Raw genomic sequence first — 22989 nt, forward strand, 5'->3', positions numbered from 1 at the left:
GACCTACTCACCACTCATCAAGCCATGCTGAGGCAGCGTCCCACATAGAAGAACTACAACTCTACAACTATGACACACAACTATGTACTGGGGCTTTGAGGAGAAAAAAGAAAAAGAGAAAGATTGGCAACAAATGTTAGCACAGGGCCAATCTTCCTCAAAAAAAAACACAAAGATCTCTACTGTAATGAGAGTGGGTTGAAGGTTGACAAGAGTAGAAGCAGAGAAGAAGACGACGTAGAAGGAAGCAGGAAGAAGAGGTGTGACAGACAATGGTGGCATGCTCCAAAATGTCAGATTCTGGACAGATTTTGAAGGACTAATGAGGGGATTTGCCGAGGGATCTGGTGTGGGGTATGAGAGAAAGTGGAATCGAGGAGGTAGCAGATACAGAGAAGGTCCAGGAGGGATTTCAGCAAATTGGGGGCACAACAGGGCTTGTGCCCCTGTGCACTCAGTACCTGATTTCTTCACTGCCAGCGCAGACGCCTGTTTAGGCTCCTGGCTTCTCAGGAGCGTGGTGGGCAAGGCTGAAGAGAAGGAAGGTCCAAGGAGGCAGAGAGGCTCAAAAGCAGCGCTGAAGTTTGTCAAGTGAGAAGGCAAGGAGATTCTTGAGGAGCTGGATTTGATCATGGAGGTGAGCCGCTGAAGGCTGATGAGGGTGACATGGCAGGAAGGAGTCTCGTCTGGGAGGCCTCTTCTCCTGCAATCTGATGTCACGTACAGGAAGTGGGAAGCTGGAGACTGTGGCAGTCAGGTAAGCAGTGAAGGGTCTGAACTAGTTGGATGGATGTGAGTGTACAGAGAAGTAGGATGACAAGTGGCCTTGTGAAGGAAGACCCTCCAGTTTGGTGGAAAAATAAGCACAGGGATAAGGGAGAGGCCTGACAGCTGATTTGGACCCCTCAAATCTCAGCAAACAGAGTGTTGGTGACAAGGCAGTCTAGGCCAGATTGTCTTTTGTGGGGCTCAGGCAGAGCTAGGCAACCAGTTTGGGACCACCCTTCAGTTGGAGTGACAGTGCCCCATGTCCTGGGAGAAGAGGCCCCAGGGCCTGGTCTGTTCCAGGCGCAGGAGCTTCAGCAACTCTCCCCTTGGACTTCCCCTCCCCTGCTAGGCCCCAGGGCCTCGAGCCCACAGTTGCAGGTCAACTTCAAGTTCTCTTGTCCATGTAGACCCCCAGGCCAGCGTCCAACCCTAGGCCTGTTGTGAAGGCCAGAATCAGATGCCTCTACCCAAGAACTGTGGAGCCCGATTTTCCCATGTGAGGTTGGCTACAGTGGCTGTAGACTCAGTGCCCATCTTGGCTGGCTGACCCTGACTCTCTCCCTAATCCTGGTTGCTTCCAGGGTACAGAGAGCCAGGCCCAGAACCTGGCACCCAGATGGCCTCCCAACCGGAGCCTGTGGGTGGAGGAGAGGAGGGGCCAGAGACATCAGCAGGAAGAGAACCCAAGTGCTTGCTTTCAAGGAACATCTCTGTCATCTCCCTGCGCCCCCTGCTGCCTTCTTCTCCCAACAAATCACATACCGATTCCTTTTTCAATAAAATTTTATTTCAAATCTTTAGTGAAGGTCTAACAAGAAAATATAAAGTGCTTGGCTTTAGGGTTGGGGGAAGAGGGAAAGGCCCCCTGAGTTCACACCATTTGGACTTTCCCAGTTCAGTTCCTCAGAGATGAAGGAGGGTGTATTTCAAAATAATAATAAAAAAAAGGATAAAAATCATCCTTGAGTTCCCCACCAGCCAGGGTACGTGAGGAGTTCAAGGACATAATCATCACAGACAACCATAGGCAATTATGAGTGAGGGAGGCCGGTCGACAACGTGGAGAATGAGTCTCTTTCAAAGGAGACAGGAGGAACAGAGAGGGGAGGAGGAGGGTGGGCTCCCCAGGCTCTGCACCAGGGACAGAGTGGCTGCCTGCTCCTCTGGAGTCTCCTCTAGTAAATGTCGGGCGAAGGCCTGCTCCATCTGCGCCAGGAGAGGGGACCATGAGCATGGGGGCGGAGGACACACTCCCCCCAGGAGCCCCTTCCCCAGGGAGGCCCCTTCTCCTCCTGGAACCCCACCCTCGCACACATAGGCATGCTATTCTGCTCCTGCCCCGAACTCACTTGCACTGTGATCAGACTCTCTGGGGTGTGGCTAGAGTCAGGGCTTTTCTCCCAGAAATTCAGTGTCACCTGGAACTTGGGTGGGGGACCCAGGCCTTGGAAGTACCTGGCCAAGTCTGAAAGAGAAAAGGTCAAGAGTGGGAAGAAAGAAAAGAGAAGGGAGAGGGCCACAGGCGGGGGGGAACAGAGAGGAACCTATAATGGAGAAAGAGAGGTGGGAGTGGGGCCACTTGGAGACCAACGCCGGAGCAGGAGCTGCAGGGTCACGAAGCTGCTGCCTTGCTCCAGAAATGCTAGCAACTAAGCTGCTGCTCGCCCGTGTACAAATAGGAAAAGGCGCCCCTTCCTTGAGTAAGAAGTATTTAGAGGCAGCCAAGTACACACAACCTGACAAGCTCTCTGTGGGGAGAGTTCAGAATCCCTGTGACAGCAGCCCTGGCTGCTAACACAGATGTGCCCACACCCTTGTTGCCTGCTCACACCCTCCCTAGGCACCCATGGCCCTGGCGATACACGCTCGGGTCCCCTATACTCCTGGCCCCCACTCCCAAGGTCAGAGTTAGAGATGAATGGAGGCAGGAAGTGGAATTCCAAGAGTGCAAACTGAGAGGACGCCTGGAGTGTGGTAGGGCCAGGGGGTGTGATGTGTGCCAGCTCGCCCAAATGTGTGGATGGTCATGTGTGCAACTGTGTATCTGGGAGAGGGCCACGAGGTGCACTGTCCCATGATTATTGTACATTTCCATGTGATGGTGCTCCCCAAGATGTAACACTCGTGTGCTGGGCTGCACCTGAGCCCGTCTCCTGCGGCCTTGGCTGGGGATGGACGGCTGCCAGGCAGCTGCCAGGGCTGAGCATGGGGCTCCTCAGGATGCTGTGCAGAGGCTGTGAAGGAGGATCTGCTGGAGGGAGCACAGGGTGCTGGCAGGGCCTACCAAGTCGGGCCCAGTGGGCACTAAGAGGTGGGGATAGGGGCTCAGGTGCTGGAGCACCTCACCTCTGCAGAAGTAGGCGGTCCTGAAGAGCTCCACGCACTCATTGCTGGGCAGCAGATGCGGGCCTGGACCAGGAGGGGCCTGGGGTGCATTCCAGGAGATGGGGATGGGGCAAAGGCGTTGCACGAAGAGGCCTCGGGAGTTGCTGGCCACCAGGACACCTCTCTTGAGCTGGCTCAGCAGGCGCTGGGTGGGCTCTCGAGGGCCAGGCTTGGGAAAGACCACCTGCTCCATGCCGCACTGGGAGCCTGAGGGCTCAGCCACGAGGCGGCAATCCAGGCTCTGCACTTGGGCCTCACCCACCACACGCCCACTGTAGATGAAGGTGAGCAGCAGCGAGTAGTCTGTGGCCAGCTGCACCAGAGCGTCTCCCCAAGGGTCCATCTGGTCAGCACGAGGTTCTGGGAAATCAAACAGGGGCTCCTTGCAAACCCACTGTCTTCATTTTGCTGCTGAGGGGTGTGAGGCCCAGAGAGGGAAGCCAAGCCAGGCCTGGGGAGGACAAGGCAGGCTGCAGGGGTGGGGGCAGGAGCTGTACCTTCTGAGGTTAGAGAAGGCGCCCTCCCTCCTCATCCTCACCCCCACCCTCACCAGCCAGGGGGCTTCCTGTCAGACTTTCCCATCACTCAGGAGAGTAGCTAATATACCGATTTCTACTGAGGCCTCAGGGCTTCACGTCCAGGGTCTTACAACTGACAAGAAGGTCCCAGAGATTGGGCCTTTGCTCAACCCACAGAACTCAGTGTCTCACAGTGATTTCCAGGGAACAGAGTATGTAGGGGGTATTTTTGAGAAGCACACTGTTTGGAGTCTGGAGTCCAGCCAGGTGCACTACCTGGACACCAGTGCCTCTGGTGTCCGGGGGCAGTCCAGGGAAGGTGGGCCCAGCTTGTGGCAAGTCTGACAGACTAGATAATGCATGCATAGCCACAGGAAGATGAGCTAGGGGGACAGGGGACAGGGATGAGTCAGAAACACCAAGTACCTGAGTCTTGAGAGGGCACAGGCTCCAGGCACACCTGATCTCCTTGGAAAGGAGCCTGATCTCCTTGGAAAGGAGCCTGATCTCCTTGGAAAGGAGCCTCAGTTTTGTCTGCACCTAGAAGGGGGCAGAGGCACATCATTCAGAGTTAGACTGGGATGTCCAAGAGCCAGAGGGTATGGCATGGGGATGACACACGAGGCAGGGCAGGTGGTACCTTCTTGAGGCTCAGGGCTGTTGCTGCTGCTGCTGCTGCTCCCGAAGTCTGAATGGCCTGAGCCCCCATCAGACCTCACCTCCTCCTGCAGACACAGGGTCTATTGTTGGCCACCTCTCCCCCTAGTTACTGGCTTGCCCTCAGGCCCACCCAGCTCCCTCCCCAGCTCTTACATTTTTGAGGGGGTCCTGGGGCAAGGAGGGACTGAGTATACAGTTCTTCTTGGCACCCTCATCCTCCTCTCTCTCAGAGAGCACAGAACTGTAGTGTCGCTTTGATGGTGATTTCTCGTTCCCTGGCTGGGCTGTGGGATATTGTCAAGGGGGAGAGAAAGGTCAGAGCCTTAAGTGGGGACAGAGTAGGGGAGAGAGCGGAGGCAGTGAAAGGATGGGCAGGACTGGCAGGGGACCCTGGGGAGCAGCTCCCCAAGGACAGGGATAGGGCGGAACTCTGACAAGGGTGTGGAGTGGGCCCGCTCTCCTCCCAGGAGGCTCCTATCTCCAACCTCCCTCCCCAGTCTGCTGATTCTAGGAGTGGTTGGGCAAGGGGACACTCACCAGGGAGGGTTCCTGGTGGCAGCAGCCGATACACCTTGTAGGGTTCAGCCCCATCCCGATGGCCATTCTCAGGAACCTCCTCAAATTCAGTACTCTTGTTGAGGGCACAGCGCAGACGGGTCTTCCAGATAGCAGGGCCTTCTGTATCCCCTTCCTTGTACTTCCCCTTAAATATTGCCCAGGCCTAGGAGACAGAGGGAGTGGAGAAGGGGTGTCACAGACCCCGGATGACCCTCCACTAGGGCTGGCTTCACAGATGTGCGGCCTGAGCACTTGCAGAGCCTGGACCGGGTTAATGCTCTGCTGTTGCCCTCTTGAAATCCTTAATAATTTTTGCATTTTCATTTGGCACTGGGCTCTGACAATTATGTAGCTGGTTCTACCCTCCAATTCCCCTTTATCTGAAACCCAGGCAGACGCAACGCCTCGAGGGCAAGAGCGCCAGTGCAAACTCCATCCTCACTGGAGGGAGGGGCTGGTTCCCAGGCCCTTTCACCTTGAAGAAGGCAGCATCCTGGTCCTCCCGGAAGTCCTGCTTGCCCGCATGCTTCCAGGGAATCCGGAACATGGTCTTCGCTGCATCATCCCAGCACACCCCTGGGAACTGCCCGCTCTCCACCTGTTCCACCACCCAGTTCCGGAGCTTTCGGGTGCAGCGCGCCCTGCCTGATGCCATCCTGAGGATGAGAGCAGCAGGAAGCATCAGTAGAAATGACACTTTGGGAGGGCACATCTGCTGAGATCCTGGCCATAGGGGTTGGATTCTGGCAAGGGGCCCGGGAGATCCCATCCATCTTTTGCCTCCAGACGTATCTCAAAATTCTCTGAGGCTGAATTGTTGTTTCTGCCATCACTAGAGATTACAAAAAATACATTCTTTTTAACATCCCACGCTTGACATGTGGAAGGAAACCTTAGACACTGGTCTTAATTTTAAGACTTTTCGGGAATCTATCATTTGGTGTTCTGTTCCAGGTGAGAGGTCTGTCTGGATCCCCAAGCATTTGCAGAGGCAGTATCTGCTTCTGAGGTGCCTCATCAACCCTCTTCCCCCACACCCCCACAACCCATCCTTTCACTCCCATCCCTCCCGTGTGCCCCAGGGGTAGGGGGGTAAGGAGCTGGGGGCAGGGGCGGAGCTGCAGCGGAAGTGGGCAGGGCCAGAAGGCAAGACAACAAACAGGGTCAAGTGGAGCCAGGGCAAAGAGCCTTCTCCCCTGAACACCCAGCGGGCAGGCCCTCCTGCCCTTTGCCTGTAGGGCTTGGGTCACCGGCCCCTGGTCAGTCTCTCACTCAAGCCAAACCTCCTGCTTCCTGGCTCACAGGCCTTCTGTTTATTCCCCAGTCTAGCAGGGTCCCCCAGGAACCCCTACATCCCCATCCTGCCCGGGCTTCCAGCCCTAAACCCAGGCTGACACCCGTCCTTGGCTGATCTTACCTGAGCTCCTGTGCAGGCTGTCCCAGGGCTCTGCTGACCTCAGCTCGGCTCCTGGCTAGGCAGCTTCCTGATCTCTCCGCCCCTTTCTACAGTCCCCACCCTAAGTTTCACTTCTTCTCCCCGAGGTCCTTTTCCCAGAAATCACGTGGTCCAGAGTTGCAGAGCAACTGGTCACCACCAGAGGGCAGCGGCATCTGATAATTTCACTGTTGGAATTCCACTGTGGAGATGCAGGAGGGCCCCGGGAGGCTCATTCCCCTTCCTCCCTCAGATACTCCTTGCTTGTATCTAACCATCTGTAATGCTACTGCTTCCCCACGGAGGCCACAGTGTCCTGGAGTCTGGCCTGGGACCTCTCGATAGCCCTGTACCACCTGTGCCTCTGTGTTCCCCCACAGTCCCTGCTTGGTGCCTATTAGGTGACCTCAAATATCAGCTGAATTTGATGAAAAGAAGGGAGGCAGGGAAGAAGGAAGCCCAGGACAGGGGGCTGGATGGGCAGGGCCTCTCTCGGCCATCCATGGTGTCAATTCCTTCCTGGACCCAAATCCAGGGAGGGTCAGGCGGTGGGCAGCAGGGGGCCCTTTCAGCAAAGCTCTGTTCACCCCCCTCTTTCCCTGGTGCCCCTAGATGGTGGGGCCAGGAAGAAGGACCACTAAGAAGCCTGGGCAAGGAGATGCCTCTTTATTGGTGCTGGAGCTGTTACTGAGGGAGCTGGGCCATGGGACCCTCATCAGGACCCTCGCCCTCAGCTACTTCCTCCTGCGGGGGATACTCTGTCCCAAGGGCACCTCTTCCATCAGCTTCTGCAGAAGGAGAGAGAAGATGATGATACTGGAAGCCTGGAGCTGAGACACAGGCAGGACAGCGGACTTCTAGAGCGTAGGGTCAGAGGCGAGGCTGGAGGGAGGCTTTACCTGTAACAAGCGGGTATGGTAGGCGGGGGCGTCCTCCCCCGCCAGCGGCTGGGGGCGCACGTGCAGGTAGCGCTCGGCAGCCGTCTCCAGCTCCTCCACGTCATACAGGGTGGCTGGGTCCAGTGAGTGGGCATTGATGAGGCTCACAAGATACTCTTTGTAGTGTGCCCTGGGGGAGATGAGAGGGCAGAATATTTGTTCTTCTGTTCTCCTAATATTAACTGAGTGTACTCAGCACCTTGCTGGGCACTGGCTTACTCGGACAAACAAGATTGATAACCCTTGCCTGTTGTACTTGTAGGTACTGCCAACCTGGGCAGGCTGCCTGCTACTACCTATCTGTGCCCGTGCCCAGAGAGCCCCCTCCCTCCCACTCCTGGAGGACCTGCTGCTCCCTAAGACCCACTTTACTGCCTGGCATACCCTCAGCACTCCTGTTCTCCTCCCCAAAACCAGGCTCCACGCCCTTCCTGGCACTCACTGGCAGAGGCCAGCATAACCAGCTGGCGTCTCCTTGCCACAAGCTTCGTCCCGGAGCCCATTGGGAACCTCCTTCTGCTCCATCACTCGGCAGCCACCTAAGTGTAAAGGAAGGAAGGGACCCTTTGTTGGGAGGAGGCCACTGACCACAAAACCCCAGGAGAACTGGGATATTGATGGAGGCATGGGAGGCAGCCTCCAGGGAGGGGACAGAAGACAGGAGCCCCTGCTCTAACAGTGGGAGTCCTTAGAGATGCCATCGCGGCAGATCAACTCTGACACAGAAGCAGGGACTTGCTGTCCCTGCTTTTATGCAAGCTGCTTTTGGCTCATAATCACATAGTCCCGAGACAGCTCTTTTGGTTGTGGTGCAGCTCTTGCATAGTTAACTTATTCTGTGAAGGTCTTACTCTATCTAGATGGCACGAAGCGAGGAACCATATATAACATCTTCCTGGGGCCGGCCCCATGGCTGAGTGGTTAAGTGCGTGCACTCCGCTGCTGACGGCCCGGGTTCGGATCCCAGGCGCACATCAACGCACTGCTTCTCCAGCCATGCTGAGGCCGTGTCCCACATACAGCAACTAGAAGGATGTGCAACTATGACACACAACTATCTACTGGGGCTTTGGGGAAAAAAATACATAAATAAAAATCTTTAAAAAAAAAAAAAAAAATCTTCCTGTTGCCCCCCATGGAACCTCAAATAGTGCAACTAGCAAGTCTCATTAAATACTCCTTGAGGTAACTAATAATGACTATTGTTTGGAAATGGGAGAAGAAAATTAGTAGGGAGGTGCTAGGGGCTTTAATGTGGCCTTGCCTAAAACAGCTTAGCTGCAAGGTGGATATTACTCCCATTTTACAGAGGAAGAAACAAGGCCAAGGAAGTTAATTAACCTGCCCGTGGGCACACAACAAGCAAGCACAGGACGGCTCTGAGCCCAGGTCTGATCCCAGACCAAAGCCTCCCCTTTACCCACCACACAGTGGGAGCCCAGCCCATCCTCCCTTCTCCAAGGCTTGTCCCAACACTCACCTCCAGGGACCGCCCGGGCCCCGGCTGGGGGCTCTGTGTTGAACATGACGTTATTGTCCTGAGGAAGGCAGACAGATGAGCGTTAGGATCCCCTGGATGCCAGCCTACCGATTCCCCAGCACAGAGCCTTTCCCTTCTTGCCACCCTGAGCCCTGCCTCCTCTCCTGGGCAACCTGCAAACCCAGCCAGGGTGGCCACCCGTGACCTGTAGCAGCTTCTGGAGTCGGAGAGCAGTCCAGTCCCGCAGGTAGAAGAGGCAGTCTCGGGGGTGGTGGCCGTGCAGGGACTTTTTCACCCTGCAGTTAGGGTCTGGACATTTCTGGTGGAGAAGCCAGATGGGAGAGGGGAAGTTGGAGACTGTTGGGGTCCTGGTCTCTCAGGAACCCCTGCGTGAGGGGGGGGGAGTGGGGGATGGAGACACTGGAAGGTCTGGAGCAAGCAGAGGGGGAGAGGGGACAGAGAGAGGTGCTTCACACCCCACTGGCCTCTTCTCTTCCACTGGGCCACGCACCTCCATGGCCTCTGCCCCTCACACCCAATGGCAGCCCCCGCCCTTCTATCCCTTCCATCCCTTCCATCCCCATTCTCTGGGCTCACATTCTTGGCGTAAAAGGCATTGTAGCAGCCACTGCAGAACTCATGGCGGCACTGGGTACAGTGGAAGTGCATGCAGCCTCCTCGGGCCAGTGCGTACGAGAACTTGCAGTTGGGGCAATCTGCAAGGGACAACAGGTCAGGGCTGGGGCTGCCACTGTTCCTCGAGGCCCTCAGGAGCAGTGGGGCAGCCTTACCAATGCCATTTTCCTGAAGATACATTGCCAGGCCCTGGGCCTGGTATTCTGGGTCATTGTTGCGTTTCCAGTTCTGGAAATCCTCGCAGCTCCGGCCTCGGTGCTGCTCCTCCCACTGCCGGCAGGAAAGCAAGCTTCACATGCAAGCTCCATCCCAGGCCCTTCTTGCTGGTCCCTCCACTCATATCCAGTGGTCCCTGGCTTAGTTCATGGCACTGCCATCCACCGTTTGCTTAAACCGCACACGGAGGGGCAGCCTCAGTTCTGTCATTTCCTCATGCTACCGCAGAGTCACATGCAAGTCTTGCTTCCACCACCCGAGCCTGTCTCAACCCTGCCCCGTTTCTTCCTCCCTATTGTGACCGCCCTACTCCGGGCCGGTCAGGCCTTGCCTCAGTTACCTGCCTCGGTTACCTGTCTCTCGGCCTCCCACTCCTGCTCCCTTCTCCACCTGGCAGCCGAAGTGCCTTGGAAAGCACAAGTCAGGCAGCTTCAACAGTGTTGGGAGCATTCTAGCTTTCAGGTTTGGTGGGAGGGTCTCAGGTGTTCATCTCATTATCGTGTTTCATAAAACAGATGCAACTTTTTGGTATCAAATATTAAGCTGCTTTTTTTTTTTTTTGTGAGGAAGATCAGCCCTGAGCTAACATCCATGCTAATCCTCCTCTTTTTGCTGAGGAAGACCAGCTCTGAGCTAACATCTATTGCCAATCCTCCTCCATTTTTTTTTTTTTCCCCAAAGCCCCAATAGATAGTTGTATGTCATAGTTGCACATCCTCCTAGCTGCTGTATGTAGGATGCGGCCTCAGCATGGCCGGAGAAGCGGTTCGTCGGTGCGCGCCCAGGATCCGAACCTGGGCCGCCAGTAGCAGAGCGCACGCACTTAACTGCTAAGCCACGGGGCTGGCCCCAAATATTAAGCTTTTTAAAAGGTAACTGAGATAGTATCACCCCTTGCTGAGTCTTAGAATGAAAGGCAAATACCTTCCTCCCTCGGCCTCACGGCCTCTCCTGATCTGGCAGCTGGCTCCTCTCCCACCACCTGCCACTCTCACTCCTGTTCTAGAGGCTCCAGCCACACATTTGTTCTGACTGTGGCCCTTCCATGTGTGGTTCTTTCTGTCCCGAATACTTTGCGTAGCTGGCTTCTTCTTAACTTTCAGGCCTGAGCTTAAATTAAACCATTTTAGAGAAGACTTGTCTGACCTCTCTATCCTAAGTAGGTATATTCCGTTATTTCTTTTTTTTTTTTTTTTTTTTTTTTGTGAGGGAGATCAGCCCTGAGCTAACATCCGTGCTAATCCTCCTCTTTTTGCTGAGGAAGGCTGGCTCTGAGCTAACATCTATTGCCAATTCTCCTCCTCTTTTTCTTCCCCAAAGCCCCAGTAGATAGTTGTATGTCATAGTTGCACATCCTTCTAGTTGCTGTATGTGGGAGGCGGCATCAGCATGGCTGGAGAAGCGGTGCGTCTGTGCGCGCCTGGGATCCAAACCCGGGCCGCCAGTAGCGGAGTGCGCGCACTTAACCGCTAAGCCACCGGGCCAGCCCCTATTCCCTTATTTCTAATCTCAGATTCCTATTTGTTTTCTTCATGCCTATGTGTAAGTGTGCTCTCTCTCCCTCCCTCCTTTCCTTCTTGCTTTGCCTCCCTCCCTCACCATTCCTTTCTCTTTTCCCTTACCTTTCACACCTCCTCCCCCTTCATCCTTCCTCCCCTCCCTCCTTTATCTCTGTTCCTCCCTCATCCCTCCTTCCTCTCCTCCTCCTCCTTTCTCCTCATCCTCCTCCCTCCCTCATCCCTCCTCCCCATCTCTCCTCACTCCTTCTCCCTCCTCCCCATCCCTCCTCCCTCCCCTCATCCTTCTCCCTCTTCCCACTACCCTTCCTCCTTCCTCCTCCATCTTTCCTCCCTTCTCCCTCCTCATCTCTCATCATTCATCCCCTCATCCTTCCACCCCCCTTCATCCTCCGTCCCTCCATCTTCCTTCCTCCCTCCCTCATCCTTCCTTCCTCTCTCACCTTTCCTCCCTCCCTCCCTGACTAGTCTGTAAGCTCTTTGAGCCCAGAGCTGAGTCTAACCCAGTACCGGCCAGCAGCTCAGCAAGTATTTCTGAAAGGATGGATGTGCCTCACCTGGCGCTTACAGCGCACACAGAAGGTCTGGTGACACTGGGGACAAGTTGCCTCCAGCTGCTCACGCTCGTATATGAAACCAAAGGAGCACTGTGGGTACAAGAGCATAAAGCTATCCAAGGCCTGACCTGGCACCACCCCCTGGCTCTCCAGTCAGCTCCTCTGGGCAGACCCCTTACCTGGGCACACCACAGGAACTTGGGGTCCCGCATGAGCACACCCTCAGTCAGCTTCTTGTGGAACAGCGCATAGGCATCTGGCTCTAGGCTCTCTCGAAGCTGGGGACAGGATGCAGAAGCGGTGGGTGGGCAGGGTTCCCATTCAAAGCCCAGGGCACCCTGAGTCCTAGGAACTGCAGTACCTGGATGTCAAGGGTGGAAAAGTAGCTGAGCAACTGCGTGTCATCGGTGAGGTCGGGGCGGCCACAGGCGGGGCACACCATATCTGTGATGTGCTTCTCCTTCAAGGCGATGGTGAAGTGCTGGCGGAAGCAGTCAGGACAGATGGTGCACTCACAGGAGGTCAGGGCCTGCATCTAGAGGGCGAGGGCGGAGGAGGTCAGAAGCCACAGCTGCCAGCCAGAGGAAGGGGCAGTAGCCAGGTGTCCTCTGAGAACCAGGGTCTAATTAACAACTGGGCAGGGGTAGCAACCTTAAATGCCAACAAATGCCAGGCAGGCAACCTAAGTGTCTGAAGACCATGAGGTGGAGGAAAACGGACAATGGTGAGACCTCAAGTAAAAGGAAGAGCGCCCTCTAACGGCATTCACGTTCAATTAAAAGCAAGCACACAAATACCATCCTTGAAATGACAAAACTATAGAGATGGAGAACAGCCTAGTGGTTGTCAGGTGATGGGAGGAGGGGAAGAAGGTTACAACTATAAAAGGGTAGCAGGAGGGGGCTCCTTTGTGGTGACGGAACAGTCTGTATCTTGATTGTAGTAGTGGTGACAGGAATTTATACATGAGATAAACCAGCACAGAACCACACACACATGCATCCACGAGAAAAATGAACAAGGGCTGCAGTCTAGCAAACATTGTACCAGTGTCTATTTCTTGGTCTTGATACTGTGCTATAATTATATAAGATGTCACCATTGGGGGAAGGTGCAGAAGAGGACACAGGACTCTACTATTTTTACAACTTCCTGTGAATCTACAATTATTTTAAAATAAAGATTAAAAATAAAACAAAACAAAAACCATGCAGAGCCAACCTAACAAAACTGGACTGTATTTGGCCAAAGAACTGCCACTTCCGACCTAGAGTAAGTGGGGGCTCAGGAGATAAGAGGGGCCTGTTCCTACCAACTGGATATTTGATGATGACGTTAAAGAATACTGTTCATTTTTTTTGGTGTGACAATGGTATTAGTGGCTGTTTTCAAAGAGCTTTATCTTCTAGAGATACACACTGAAATATTTATAGATAAATTATACGATGCCTGAGATTTGCTTCAAAACAATCCTCTGTGTGTGTAGGTAGATGAGGATTGGCCATACATTGATAATTGCTGCAGCTTGGTGATGAATACATGGTGAGGGAGTCACAGGTGGAGGAGGGAATTTGTTATACAACTTTCTCTACTATTGTGTTCCTGAAATTTTCCGTAATTTTAAAAAACATTAAAAAAAAAAGGAGGGGAGGTGGCCTATTCCTGCCCTCCCCTCCCAGAAGCCTTCAGGGGCACGTGGGCAACTGCACAGCAAAAGACAGGACCAGAGACAAGGCTGGGATGGAGTGGGTGTCCAAAGGGAATAGAGTCATTCTAAGGCCTTAGAGGGGTTTAGTGGGGGGCTTACCCGGTTGCGGGGAAGGGCCCAGCCGCACACGGCACACTCCTGGGCAAGCAAGCGGCGCAGGAAGGCCCGGTCCTGGCTCTGCCTCACAGCTTCCACCACGTCCCCCAACTCATAGTTCCTGGGTGTCTCCTGCAGCAGCGACAGTGCCAGCTCTGCACGGCCCCAGCTGGGGAGTGCGTAGACCGCCAAAAGCCGCCTGACCAGGCTCTGCAATGTGATTCAGGTCGAGAGGGAAGAAGAGGCTGTCAGACCCCAGGGATTCTACCCCTCAGCCTTCCCTCTGCTCCTCTAAGTGGGCTCTTCACCTTCCCCCAGCACCTGCTTATCTGGCCCGTCCCAGGAAGGGGTGGGCTCAGGGCCACTGTCCCAGAGGCGCTGATGGAAGGGCTCTAGGCGCTGGCGCTGTAGCTCAGTCAGGGCCCGTGCCACATCACCCCCGTGCTGGAACAATGCTTGCAGAGACCCCTCCTCAGGCCCAAAGCCCAGGGACCGGAGCTCCTGCACCTGCCAGTTGGGCGTGGAGAGGGAAAAAACAAGCAGAGGAGAATGAGAGGCTCTGAGGCCCACAACCCTCAGCCCTGCCCCACCTCCAGCACGGCTGGTACCTTCCTGCGCCGGGCCCTCACACACTCTTGCACAGCTTCATCAAGATTGCCGTGACGGTCCAGCCAGGCTTTCCGGGCCTCCTGACAGGAAAAGGCACCCAGCCCTGGGTCCTGCTGTCCAGCCAGCTCAGCCACCATCTCCAGCACATAGGGCAGCTCTGAGCGCAACCACTGCAGGGGCACCTCGGTGCCCGAGTACTGCAGAGCCGAGAAGACCTCCTCTGGACAGGCACCTGCGGCTTCCCCTTCCTAAGGCACAGTCCCACCCAGACAGAGGGCCCATCAGGAAGGGCACCCTCCATGACTCCCAGCCCCAACCAAAATGCTGACAGTGGTTGAGCTCAGATGTGTGGACCATGTGAGCAGTGCACAGCATGATACCTGTCATGGAGGCAGTGTTTAATAAGAGGCAGCTGCTGTTAACAATGACAAGTTTTATAAGACCTTGTATTAATCAACTATAGCCTCTCCCTTCCCCCACCAGCTCAGCCTCACTTCATCCCAGGCCCAAATCCTCACCCGGATCTTCATCACTAGCTGGAGGCCTTCCTCCCGCAACTTGTCTTGGCGCTGCTTCTCCGAGTCCCCACAGGAACTGGGCAAGGGGGCACTGAAGCGTCGTGGAGGCCCTGGCTCGGGGAGTCGCTCTTCCAAAGAGCTGGCATGGGGCCGGGGGGCGTGCTGTACTGGGGTGGGGCTGCTGGTCCGGTTGCACATAGCACACACCCAGCCAAGGCCCGAGTTGCAGAAGGTACAGTGAACACAGTACCAGACTGGAGTCTGGGCAGAGGAGAGCAAAGTATCCCCCTGCTGGGAAGGCAGAAAGAATTATCCCACTGAACGCTGGCTAAGGCTCAAGATGGAAACATAGGGAGTGGGGGGAATGACAAGGGGGAACTGAAGGAAAACAGGGCATGAGGAAGTAGAGAATGGCCTCTGCTAACAGGTACAAATAAAGAGCTACAGAGCCCAGGAACAGGTTACCTGAAGGGGCTGCAGGCAAACACCAGCCTCCCGAGAATCCACCACCAAGCTAGGAGGCTGAGCCAGCCGAGGTCGCTCACATATGGCACATAGCACGGCTGCCGCCTCATTCTCAAAGGTGCAGCTCTGGCAGGCCCAACGACCCCGTGCAAGCTCAGGTTCTAGGCCTCCAGCTCCTTGGGGGCCATCAATCCCCAGCCCCAACCCCTTACAGCCTCGGGGCCGATCACAGGCCACACAGAGCACTGCCCAAGATTCATTTAGCATGGCACAGGCAGCACAGTGCCAGGGCAGACGGGCACTTGCAGGATCAGGGGGAGAAAGAGAGCTGTTTCCTAGGGCCAGCAGGGAGGTTGACTGAGGCCGTGGTGGAGCCGAGGCAGGTAAGCTGTAATGGAAAAGGAGACACAGCTGCTGAGGGGGGGCCTGGTGCCTGGGTCCCTTACCCCGGGGCATCCCTCATTCCCTGCACAACAACACATGGCTCTGGCCTTTGCACACACTCTTCTGTCTGGAGCACTCCCATACACATAGCCTGGTCAAAGTTTAAATGACTGCTTAAAGTTCCTAGCTTGCTGTAAATATCCGTAACACAGGGCCTGGCCCATACTGGTGGCTTAAAATACTGCCAACTGACTGAGCTGATCCTTCAGACTAGGTTGTCCTCCTACTACCGATTTGCATACCATAATAATCTATCTTGTTGTAACTGCTACATGCTTGATATGTATGTCTATGATCTGGAGGGCAGTAACTGGTTATTTGCCCTCTACCAAAGTCTTCAGCATAGAATCCTACACACGATAAATACTCAAGTCATTGTAAGTTCTCTCAATTTCACTCCCATCCAGAAGAGAAGGCATCTTACCTGGGGGTCAGGCAGGTGGCCTGGGGGGCCCCAGATAGGGTCTGCCGGAGGTGATGGGCACGGGATGGGTGCCCGTGGAACAAGCGATCACAAGCTGGGCACAAGGCCTGTTTACATGCTGAGCAGTGCAGTGTGCCTGGGGCAGAACCACAGAGGAAGCAGGGACCAGGAGTGGAGCCTGGAGAACAGGAGAGAAAGAAAAGAACATCCTTCTGTAAAAGACCAGGTTACATCCAAATCTGCTGTGGAGGGGGACAAATCACAGACTACTTTTCACCATATCTGGTCCCAACAATTTTAATCTCTTAAAAAAAAAAAAAAAAAAGACAACCAAAAAGATAGACAGAAGGCGGCCCCAAATTTTCATCCGTATAGTCTACTAACACTCTCTCCTCCCAATATAGGACCAATACCTGGGGCAGAGGGTGAGGTGAGGGGGCCGGGATCAATCTCTCTCTGTCGGGGGACAAACTCTGAGAGCTGCAGTATCTGAGGAAAAAGGGCAGGGAATGGGCAAGGGTTTGGGGACAGAGTCTGACAACCCCTGTCCCCTTCATTCACCAGGCCCCAGGGCCCCATTCCTGCCTTCCTTACATCATCTTCAACTTTGTCTTTCAGCAGCTGCTCCAATGCTTGCTGTCTTGGGTGAGTATTCTGCAAACAAGATAAGAGTTCCCACATAACAGCCCTAGAACAAGGCCCTCCCTCAAAGCCCTGGTCCCCCAACATTCACAGGGAGAACAGTATGAGGAGTTCCCAGGTTGCTGTGGGGCCCATGCCCATGGTTCAGCAGCTTGGGGGGGTGCCAGACTGGCTCTGGAGTCAGGCTGGGCTCTCCAGCCCTGGCGCTTAAGTCCTCAGGGCTAGAGACACCTCACCTGTAATAGCAGGCTGAGCTCTGTCCGAAGCAGCAGCACTTCCAGTGTGACTGTAGCAACTTGGTGCTCATCTGGCTCCTTCTGTGTCTCAGGGAAGCTCAACCCATCCGGCTGCTCCTCTGTGTAGCCATACAACCGCAGAACATCCCGGCCCCCCTGCCACCATTCAAACCAGTCACCGCCCAGAGGCCCCCTTCCCAATAGGGCTGGACCCCTCCCCATTCAACACAGCCTCAGGCCCTTTCTAGCCAACCTCCAGCCCAGGCCAAGTCCCCTTCTCCCATAAGGGGCCCAGGGGCTTCACCTGCACAGCATCCACCGTACTGCGAAAGACGGGGTTATTAAACTTGACCCCGCGCCAGTAGCGGGGCCGCTGAGGGCTGAGGAGGTTGCGGCCATATTTCTCCAGGATGTTCAGGGCCGTGGACAGGGTGTTGAGGTAGTTTCGGGGCTGGGAGCAGACAGAGGCAGAGAGCTGTGAGCCCGCCCCGGCCTCAGGTCCTACGTCCCCGTCCCGAGCGGGGCTGGGCCTCACCTCTCCGTCAGCGTTGCAGCGGACCAGGCGTGCGGCGTCCAGCTGCAGGTAGCGGGCTGCTGGCGGCAGAGAAGTGACCAGCAGCGGCCGGAGCTGCTCCAGGGAAAACGCCTGCCCGGAATCCCTCCTCAGGGCGCTCGCCAGCTCCTCGCGGGCCGCCAGGAAGGCCCGCTCCTCCTCCCCTGGCATCATGAGACAGGAGTCAGCCCCAGCCCCGTCGCCCGCCGGGACCCGGCGCAGGCTGCGCGCGGCCCGCCTGCCGGCCCGCCCGCCTTGTGTCCGGCTTCACAGCCCGACCCGGTCCGCGCAGCCACCCCGGGTCACTCTGGCCACGGTCAGTCTTCGGCCCTGGGCCCCGCGCCAGGGTTAGCCGGGAACAGGAAGTACTAGGAAAGAGGGCGGGACTGCGACCTAGCTTGAGGGGGAAAGGGAGGGGCTTAAGGTTAAGGAAGGGCGGGGTCAGGAAGTCAGGGGGCGTGACCAAGAAGGGAGGCCGGGTCTCAGCCAATGAGAAGGGTAAATGGCCCCTGGCTCCTCCCCCTGAGCCTCTCGGCTTCTAACTCTGTTCTAGAGCTCTTCCCCGCCTTCTTCGCTGCTGGTTCCGCCCCTTTCCGAATAAGCCTCAGGCGCGAGGTTACCTATTTCTCTCAAATCTGTCCTCTCTATGCAGACCAGTCGGCCACGCTCCGGTCCCCACCGGGGAAGTCACACTCTGCCGGGGACTCAACTCTGGCCGGCCTGAGCCCCACTCAAGCGAGTTCCGCCCCTTCTCCAGTCGGTCTTGAAGGCAGGGCGCCCTCCTGGAGGAAGCCCACGCGCTTGCTCCCTTTCATATCCTGCTAGCCCTTCTCAGCTCCAGGCCCTCCCTCCTGCTACTTCTCCCACCCACTCTGATCCCTCTCCGGCCTCTCCCAGCAGAAGAGCCTTCTAGGGGGAGTCCCACCACTGAACACCCCCTTTCCCAGTCCCTCACCCCAACCCTGGACTTCCCCTGGACGGCCCTTGCCCCTCTCTGTAAGCCCCGCCCCTTCTCCGAGGGACAGTCCCTGTTCAGTCTCCACGGTCCCACTCGTTCTAGCCCCTCCCCCTGACAGCCCCTGGGCTTGTGACCGAGTCAGCACCGCCTCTCCCAGTCGCAACTAGCCGAGAATGGCTGAGGGGCTCCCTACCGTTTGCAGCCTGCCAGGGGGAGGGGGAAAAGAAGGAAGGGGGCGGGGTTGAGGGGGCGGGTCTGGACGTGAGGAGTGAAAGCGAAAGCCCAGGCAGCGAGCCGGGAGACCGGAGATCTACCTGCTGGAGCAGCATGGCCAAGCCTTGTGGGGTGCGCCTGAGCGAGGAAGCCCGCAAACAGGTAACGGGGGACCGAGAGACCAGGAAGGTGCCGGGAGCCCTCCTGGATGGAGGCCGGGCGCTCCAGGGGACCAAGGCCGTGCCAGAGAACTCCCTCAACCTCCCTTTAGTGCTTTCACTTCTGCCCTGGGAGTCCCAGATTCCTGCCCTCTGGCCAGGCTCTGCACTGAACATGGGCTTCAGGGAGATCTGGCTTGTGGTGGCAAAGGCCTGAGCCAAGTTGGAGGGCACCCCGTTGGGAGTGGGATCTTACTCTTAACAACTGAGCCCCTTAACCAACGTCCGGGTACTGCTCTCTGTGCAGGTGGATGTCTTCAGGCAAAATCTTTTCCAGGAGGTAAGTCTTCTGAGTTCAAGCGATTTGACTCAGAATCTTTGACTAATACTTGAAGGTCACAACCTCCCAGAGTGATCTCCAAACCCACCCTAGACCTGGGCCCTACTTCCCTTATCAGACCTTCACCCAAGATCAGCTCCTAATTATTAATCTCTACCTTTAATTTGACCCTTCTTAATACTCCCCACTTCTGCCACTTCGTCTCCCCTTTTTTGGTGTGGAGGGACAAGCTGTGCCCCAAAGCAGGAATACCACAGTCCTAACCTTGGTTCTGCCACTTCCCAGCTTGGGCAAGGCCCTTCACTTTTCAGGGCTTCAGTTTCCTCATGGGTAAGTATTGGATCCAATGAAGGGCCCTTCCAGTCCCAATTCTCAGACATCTCATTGAGCGTCTTCTGTGATTCCCCACCCTTGCAATGTAACCCACAGGCTGAGGAATTCCTCTACAGATTCTTGCCACAGAAAATCATGTACCTGAATCAGCTCTTGCAAGTAAGTAGTGTGAGCCCCTCGTGCCCCATCCCATGGCCTCTCTCCTCTGTACTCACCCTCTCTAGCTAACAGCTGGGCTCAGTATGCAGAGAACAGTTGTGAGTGGTGGACTGGGAATGTTAGGGTGATGTGCGGCCTGAGCCTAGGCTGGGAGGCAGAGGGCAGGTGGGATGTGTTGCAAAGGCTGTGACTCAGGATGAGGGGAAGAGGCTGGGCAGCCCCTAACAGTGAGCTCTGTGCAGGAGGCCTCCCTCAACGTGGCTGACCTGACCTCTCTCCGGGCCCCACTGGACATCCCCATCCCAGACCCGCCACCCAAGGATGATGAGGTGAGGCACTCAGGGTGTAGGGCTCGGACTGTAAACCTAGGGGAGATGGTGACCCTCCAACCTGCAAGACTTTTCTAAAGCTACTTTCCCCATTTTTACCTTAGATGGAAACAGATAAGCAGGAGAAGAAAGAAGGTGAGAGAGGAAGAGGTGGTTAGGGAAGGGGAAATGGCACATTGACTGCTGGATGAGAAGGGGCCTGAATCCCCTCTTTCTCACAGTCCCTAAGTGCGGCTTTCTCCCTGGGAATGAGAAGCTCCTGGCCCTGCTTGCCCTGATTAAGCCAGAAGTCTGGACTCTTAAAGAAAAATGCATTCTGGTAAGCCTGGGAACTGGGGGAAATAGAAAGACAAGACAAGCCAGGCAGGCCCTGGTCTCCTTCAGAGATGCAAGTCCTTCATTCAGGGACCTATTCCCGAAATAGGAAACTTCCTTCTATGCCTGGGTTTAGATACCTTTTGTTCTTCTCATTCTCCTGGACCTCTGATATCACAGTGGTATTCCCCAAATCAGAGACTGTGCTGTATCCACCTCCCTAACCTCAGAACCTACTGCTGTACCAGGTACATAGTGCAGGTGCTATGATATAGTGAGTTGGTTTAAGACCTTGAGCCCTAGAGGGAGACTGCCTGTGTTCAAATCCTGACTCTTATCACTTGCCTAGCTGGTTACCTTAAGTCAGTCCCTTAGGTATTCTGTGACTCAGTTTTTTCATCTGTTAAGTGGGTGTAATAAGAACATACACCTTGAAAGGTTGCTGTGAAGATTAAATGAGATATATAATACATAGTACAGTGCCTGGCACATAAGTAGTCAATTAAATATAGTTATTATTAGGAAGTGGCAGTAATCGGAGGAACCCAGTAAGTTTGTTGAATGATTCCTACATGATCACCTCTTAGGTGGTCACATGGATCCAGCACCTGATCCCCAAGATTGAGGATGGAAATGACTTTGGGGTGGCAATCCAGGTAAGAAAAGGGTGTATGAGGATGTTGAGAGTGGAGAGAGACTTGGGGAGGGACAGTTAGGAGCTAGACATGACCCAGGAAGAGGAGGTAGATGGTGAGTGAAGGAGGGAGGAGATGAAGTGTTTTCTTTGCCTCCCATCTCTTTTTGTCACCACAGGAGAAGGTGCTGGAGAGGGTGAATGCAGTCAAGACCAAAGTGGAAGCCTTCCAGACAACCATTTCCAAGTGAGGGCAGCTGGAGGGCCAGCACGGGGGCTGCAGGGACATTTCTTTGGGACTCTCAAAGCTGGGCAGTCCCATCAGGACGATGTGGGGCTTTGGGAAGGGTCTGAGGGAGTGTCTCTCTCTGAATGCCCAGTCTTATGGTTCTCCCTTTGCTTCCGGCAGGTACTTCTCAGAACGTGGGGACGCTGTGGCCAAGGCCTCTAAGGAGACCCATGTAGTGAGTGGATAGTCCATCAGCCTTCTGGCTGAGACTGGCTGGGGGTGGTGTGAGGAAGGGGGGTTAGAGGTCCTCCTTGTCTGGTTTCTGACCTTCCCAATATGGAGAATATTAAGCCAAAGGCATTGCGTATGAAAACAGATTTGGGCTTCAAAAACCTTGATCTCTTTCTCTACTTGATCCTGTGGGATTCCATTTCTTGGTGCTGAGAAGGGGCTCATCCTCAAGTTACCTATTCCTTAAATGAGGAAACGAAACTAATGTCCCAACCTCCCATGGGGCTGACTCAGCTTTGCCTCCCACATCCCAGATGGATTACCGGGCCCTTGTGCACGAGCGAGATGAGGCAGCCTATGGGGAGCTCAGGGCCATGGTGCTGGACCTGAGGTCCTTCTATGTGAGTCGGGGGTAAGCCCCTAAGGGAGGTGGATGAGGGGGGCAGGGGAAAGGCCAAGAACCTGACTGCTGCCCTTCTGGCCTTTTTCCAGGCTGAGCTTTATCATATCATTAGCAGCAACCTGGAGAAGATTGTCAACCCAAAGGGTGAAGAGAAACCATCTATGTACTGAGCCCAGGGCTAGAAGGGAAATAAATGACCTATACTTTGTGTGGATTACCTCTGGTGTGTGTCATTCATTTAAAAAGCATTTATTGGGTGCCACCTGTGTCCAGACTCTGGATGTGAATGTGGTAGTGTGAAAGGGAAGGGATGCCAGGAGGACGAAGATGAATCAGACACCCATCCTATTCTTAAGAAGTCATCCTAAAGAACAGGGTGGAAACTGCTACATGCCAAGGCAGCCATGCAGATAACCCGTATTTGGGAATTTCACAAGATTATTTCCATCCAGGGCTGTGTCTCATGAGTGCTTCCTGGAAGAGGTGGCATTTGGGCAGAGACTTTATAGGAATAATCAGGCTTTGGACAGACAAGGGGAAAGCTCTGTGGCTGAGAGCTCATCAGCTCAGAGCAAGCCTGGAAGGAGAATAAGGTTTCATGGGAGAATTATGGCTGAAGGCCAACGAGGGCGCCGGGGCGCTGGAGGGAGTTTCGCGGACATGAGCTGGGGCCCCGCAAGCTGTTGGCCTCCTCCTCAAGGGCTGGGAGGGGAAAAAAAGCTCCCAAGGCATTATGGTGAAGGACATCACACCACAGGACATTATGGGAAGGATAGGTCTGTAAATTTCTCCTTTAGTTCTTTTTTTCCCTTCCTTCAGCTAACTGCCGTCTTTATTTCTGCAGATATTACGTTAAGGAAACCAAGGGCCATATACCCTAGTCGCAAAGGTAACACAGCTCATCAGTAAGTGCCAGCGTCCGTCTAGAGTACAAATCCACTCATTCCATAGTAGTAGCGAGGCAGTCCGCTGCGTGCCCACGCTCCAAGAGCCACCGCTCCGGGACACCCGACGGGGGCCCCCCTCCACCCGCTGGCTCTGCGCGGTGGGGGCGGGCGGCACAGGGAATAGAAAAAGCCGTCCTGCAATCCGCAGCCGAAGTCGGGCCGCCTAGCCAATCGGAGTGCGGGCAGTTCTCTTTAGTTTACAGTTGTAGGTTCTTTCCAGTGCGCTGGGGCCAGGTCTGCATGCGGCCGGTGATTGGACAAAATGAGAACCTCTAAGCCTATCAAAGATCACCACGTGGGCGGGACTCCAGAAGCCGGTCTGGCTTGGAGCGGCGGGCTCTGGGTCCCCCAGACCGGCGCGGATCTGCGGCCGCCTG

The 22989-nt window shown here is 55.2% G+C and overlaps 3 protein-coding genes across 6 annotated transcripts; 1 reads left to right on the top strand and 2 right to left on the bottom strand.

The window, feature by feature from the left end:
- Nucleotides 1–1533: 1533 nt before the first annotated feature.
- Nucleotides 1534–6835, bottom strand: IRF9 (interferon regulatory factor 9). The gene is made up of 9 exons (XM_087423282.1): nucleotides 6307–6835; nucleotides 5365–5545; nucleotides 4869–5052; nucleotides 4485–4615; nucleotides 4312–4396; nucleotides 4098–4211; nucleotides 3115–3513; nucleotides 2118–2233; nucleotides 1534–1974 (listed from the first exon to the last, which is right to left on the bottom strand). Exons 2-9 carry the CDS (start codon nucleotides 5542–5544, stop codon nucleotides 1846–1848), a joined length of 1338 nt encoding a protein of 445 aa, XP_087279408.1. The 5' UTR covers nucleotide 5545; nucleotides 6307–6835; the 3' UTR covers nucleotides 1534–1845.
- A 133-nt stretch (nucleotides 6836–6968) lies between these two features.
- On the bottom strand, nucleotides 6969–17723 carry RNF31 (ring finger protein 31). Of its 4 annotated transcripts, none has more exons than XM_087423251.1 (21): nucleotides 17346–17723; nucleotides 17115–17261; nucleotides 16811–16966; nucleotides 16527–16586; nucleotides 16346–16421; nucleotides 15933–16110; nucleotides 15065–15452; nucleotides 14600–14887; nucleotides 14081–14329; nucleotides 13794–13979; nucleotides 13476–13682; nucleotides 12030–12203; nucleotides 11848–11946; nucleotides 11669–11758; nucleotides 9534–9648; nucleotides 9340–9458; nucleotides 8948–9061; nucleotides 8743–8800; nucleotides 7705–7801; nucleotides 7224–7392; nucleotides 6969–7112 (listed from the first exon to the last, which is right to left on the bottom strand). In XM_087423251.1, the coding sequence occupies exons 1-21, from the start codon at nucleotides 17535–17537 to the stop codon at nucleotides 7059–7061; spliced, it is 3216 nt and encodes a 1071-aa protein (XP_087279377.1). In that variant the 5' UTR covers nucleotides 17538–17723; the 3' UTR covers nucleotides 6969–7058. The 4 variants fall into 4 exon arrangements, with proteins under 4 accessions (XP_087279377.1, XP_087279380.1, XP_004421249.1 ...); XM_087423254.1 differs by having other exon boundaries at nucleotides 14081–14161; nucleotides 14600–14890; XM_004421192.3 differs by having other exon boundaries at nucleotides 14600–14890.
- An 842-nt stretch (nucleotides 17724–18565) lies between these two features.
- On the top strand, nucleotides 18566–21882 carry PSME2 (proteasome activator subunit 2). The gene is made up of 11 exons (XM_004421194.3): nucleotides 18566–18696; nucleotides 19000–19032; nucleotides 19462–19524; nucleotides 19767–19853; nucleotides 19958–19988; nucleotides 20075–20172; nucleotides 20756–20824; nucleotides 20982–21049; nucleotides 21212–21266; nucleotides 21577–21663; nucleotides 21755–21882. Exons 1-11 carry the CDS (start codon nucleotides 18649–18651, stop codon nucleotides 21833–21835), a joined length of 720 nt encoding a protein of 239 aa, XP_004421251.1. The 5' UTR covers nucleotides 18566–18648; the 3' UTR covers nucleotides 21836–21882.
- The last annotated feature ends 1107 nt before the right edge of the window (nucleotides 21883–22989 follow it).

The sequence above is a fragment of the Ceratotherium simum genome, chromosome 3 (assembly GCF_057802395.1).
Source record: "Ceratotherium simum simum isolate JZ-2026a chromosome 3, ASM5780239v1, whole genome shotgun sequence".
Classification (NCBI taxonomy): domain Eukaryota; kingdom Metazoa; phylum Chordata; class Mammalia; order Perissodactyla; family Rhinocerotidae; genus Ceratotherium; species Ceratotherium simum.

Bases quoted from the DNA above. Each gene is read 5' to 3' on its own strand.
- IRF9 (XM_087423282.1), bottom strand. From the start codon at position 5,544: ATGGCATCAGGCAGGGCGCGCTGCACCCGAAAGCTCCGGAACTGGGTG. The intron at 4,397-4,484 runs GTAAGAGCTGGG...CTGTGTCTGCAG, and splicing joins CCCAGGACCCCCTCAAAAAT to GAGGAGGTGAGGTCTGATGG. The intron at 2,234-3,114 runs GTGAGGTGCTCC...TTTCTCTTTCAG, and splicing joins GACCGCCTACTTCTGCAGAG to ACTTGGCCAGGTACTTCCAA.
- RNF31 (XM_004421192.3), bottom strand. From the start codon at position 17,537: ATGATGCCAGGGGAGGAGGAGCGGGCCTTCCTGGCGGCCCGCGAGGAG. The intron at 11,759-11,847 runs GTAAGGGGTCTG...TTGTACCCACAG, and splicing joins AGTTCCTGTGGTGTGCCCAG to TGCTCCTTTGGTTTCATATA. The intron at 8,801-8,947 runs GTCACGGGTGGC...TGCCTTCCTCAG, and splicing joins GACTCCAGAAGCTGCTACAG to GACAATAACGTCATGTTCAA.
- PSME2 (XM_004421194.3), top strand. From the start codon at position 18,649: ATGGCCAAGCCTTGTGGGGTGCGCCTGAGCGAGGAAGCCCGCAAACAG. The intron at 20,173-20,755 runs GTAAGCCTGGGA...ATCACCTCTTAG, and splicing joins TTAAAGAAAAATGCATTCTG to GTGGTCACATGGATCCAGCA. The intron at 21,050-21,211 runs GTGAGGGCAGCT...TGCTTCCGGCAG, and splicing joins TTCCAGACAACCATTTCCAA to GTACTTCTCAGAACGTGGGG.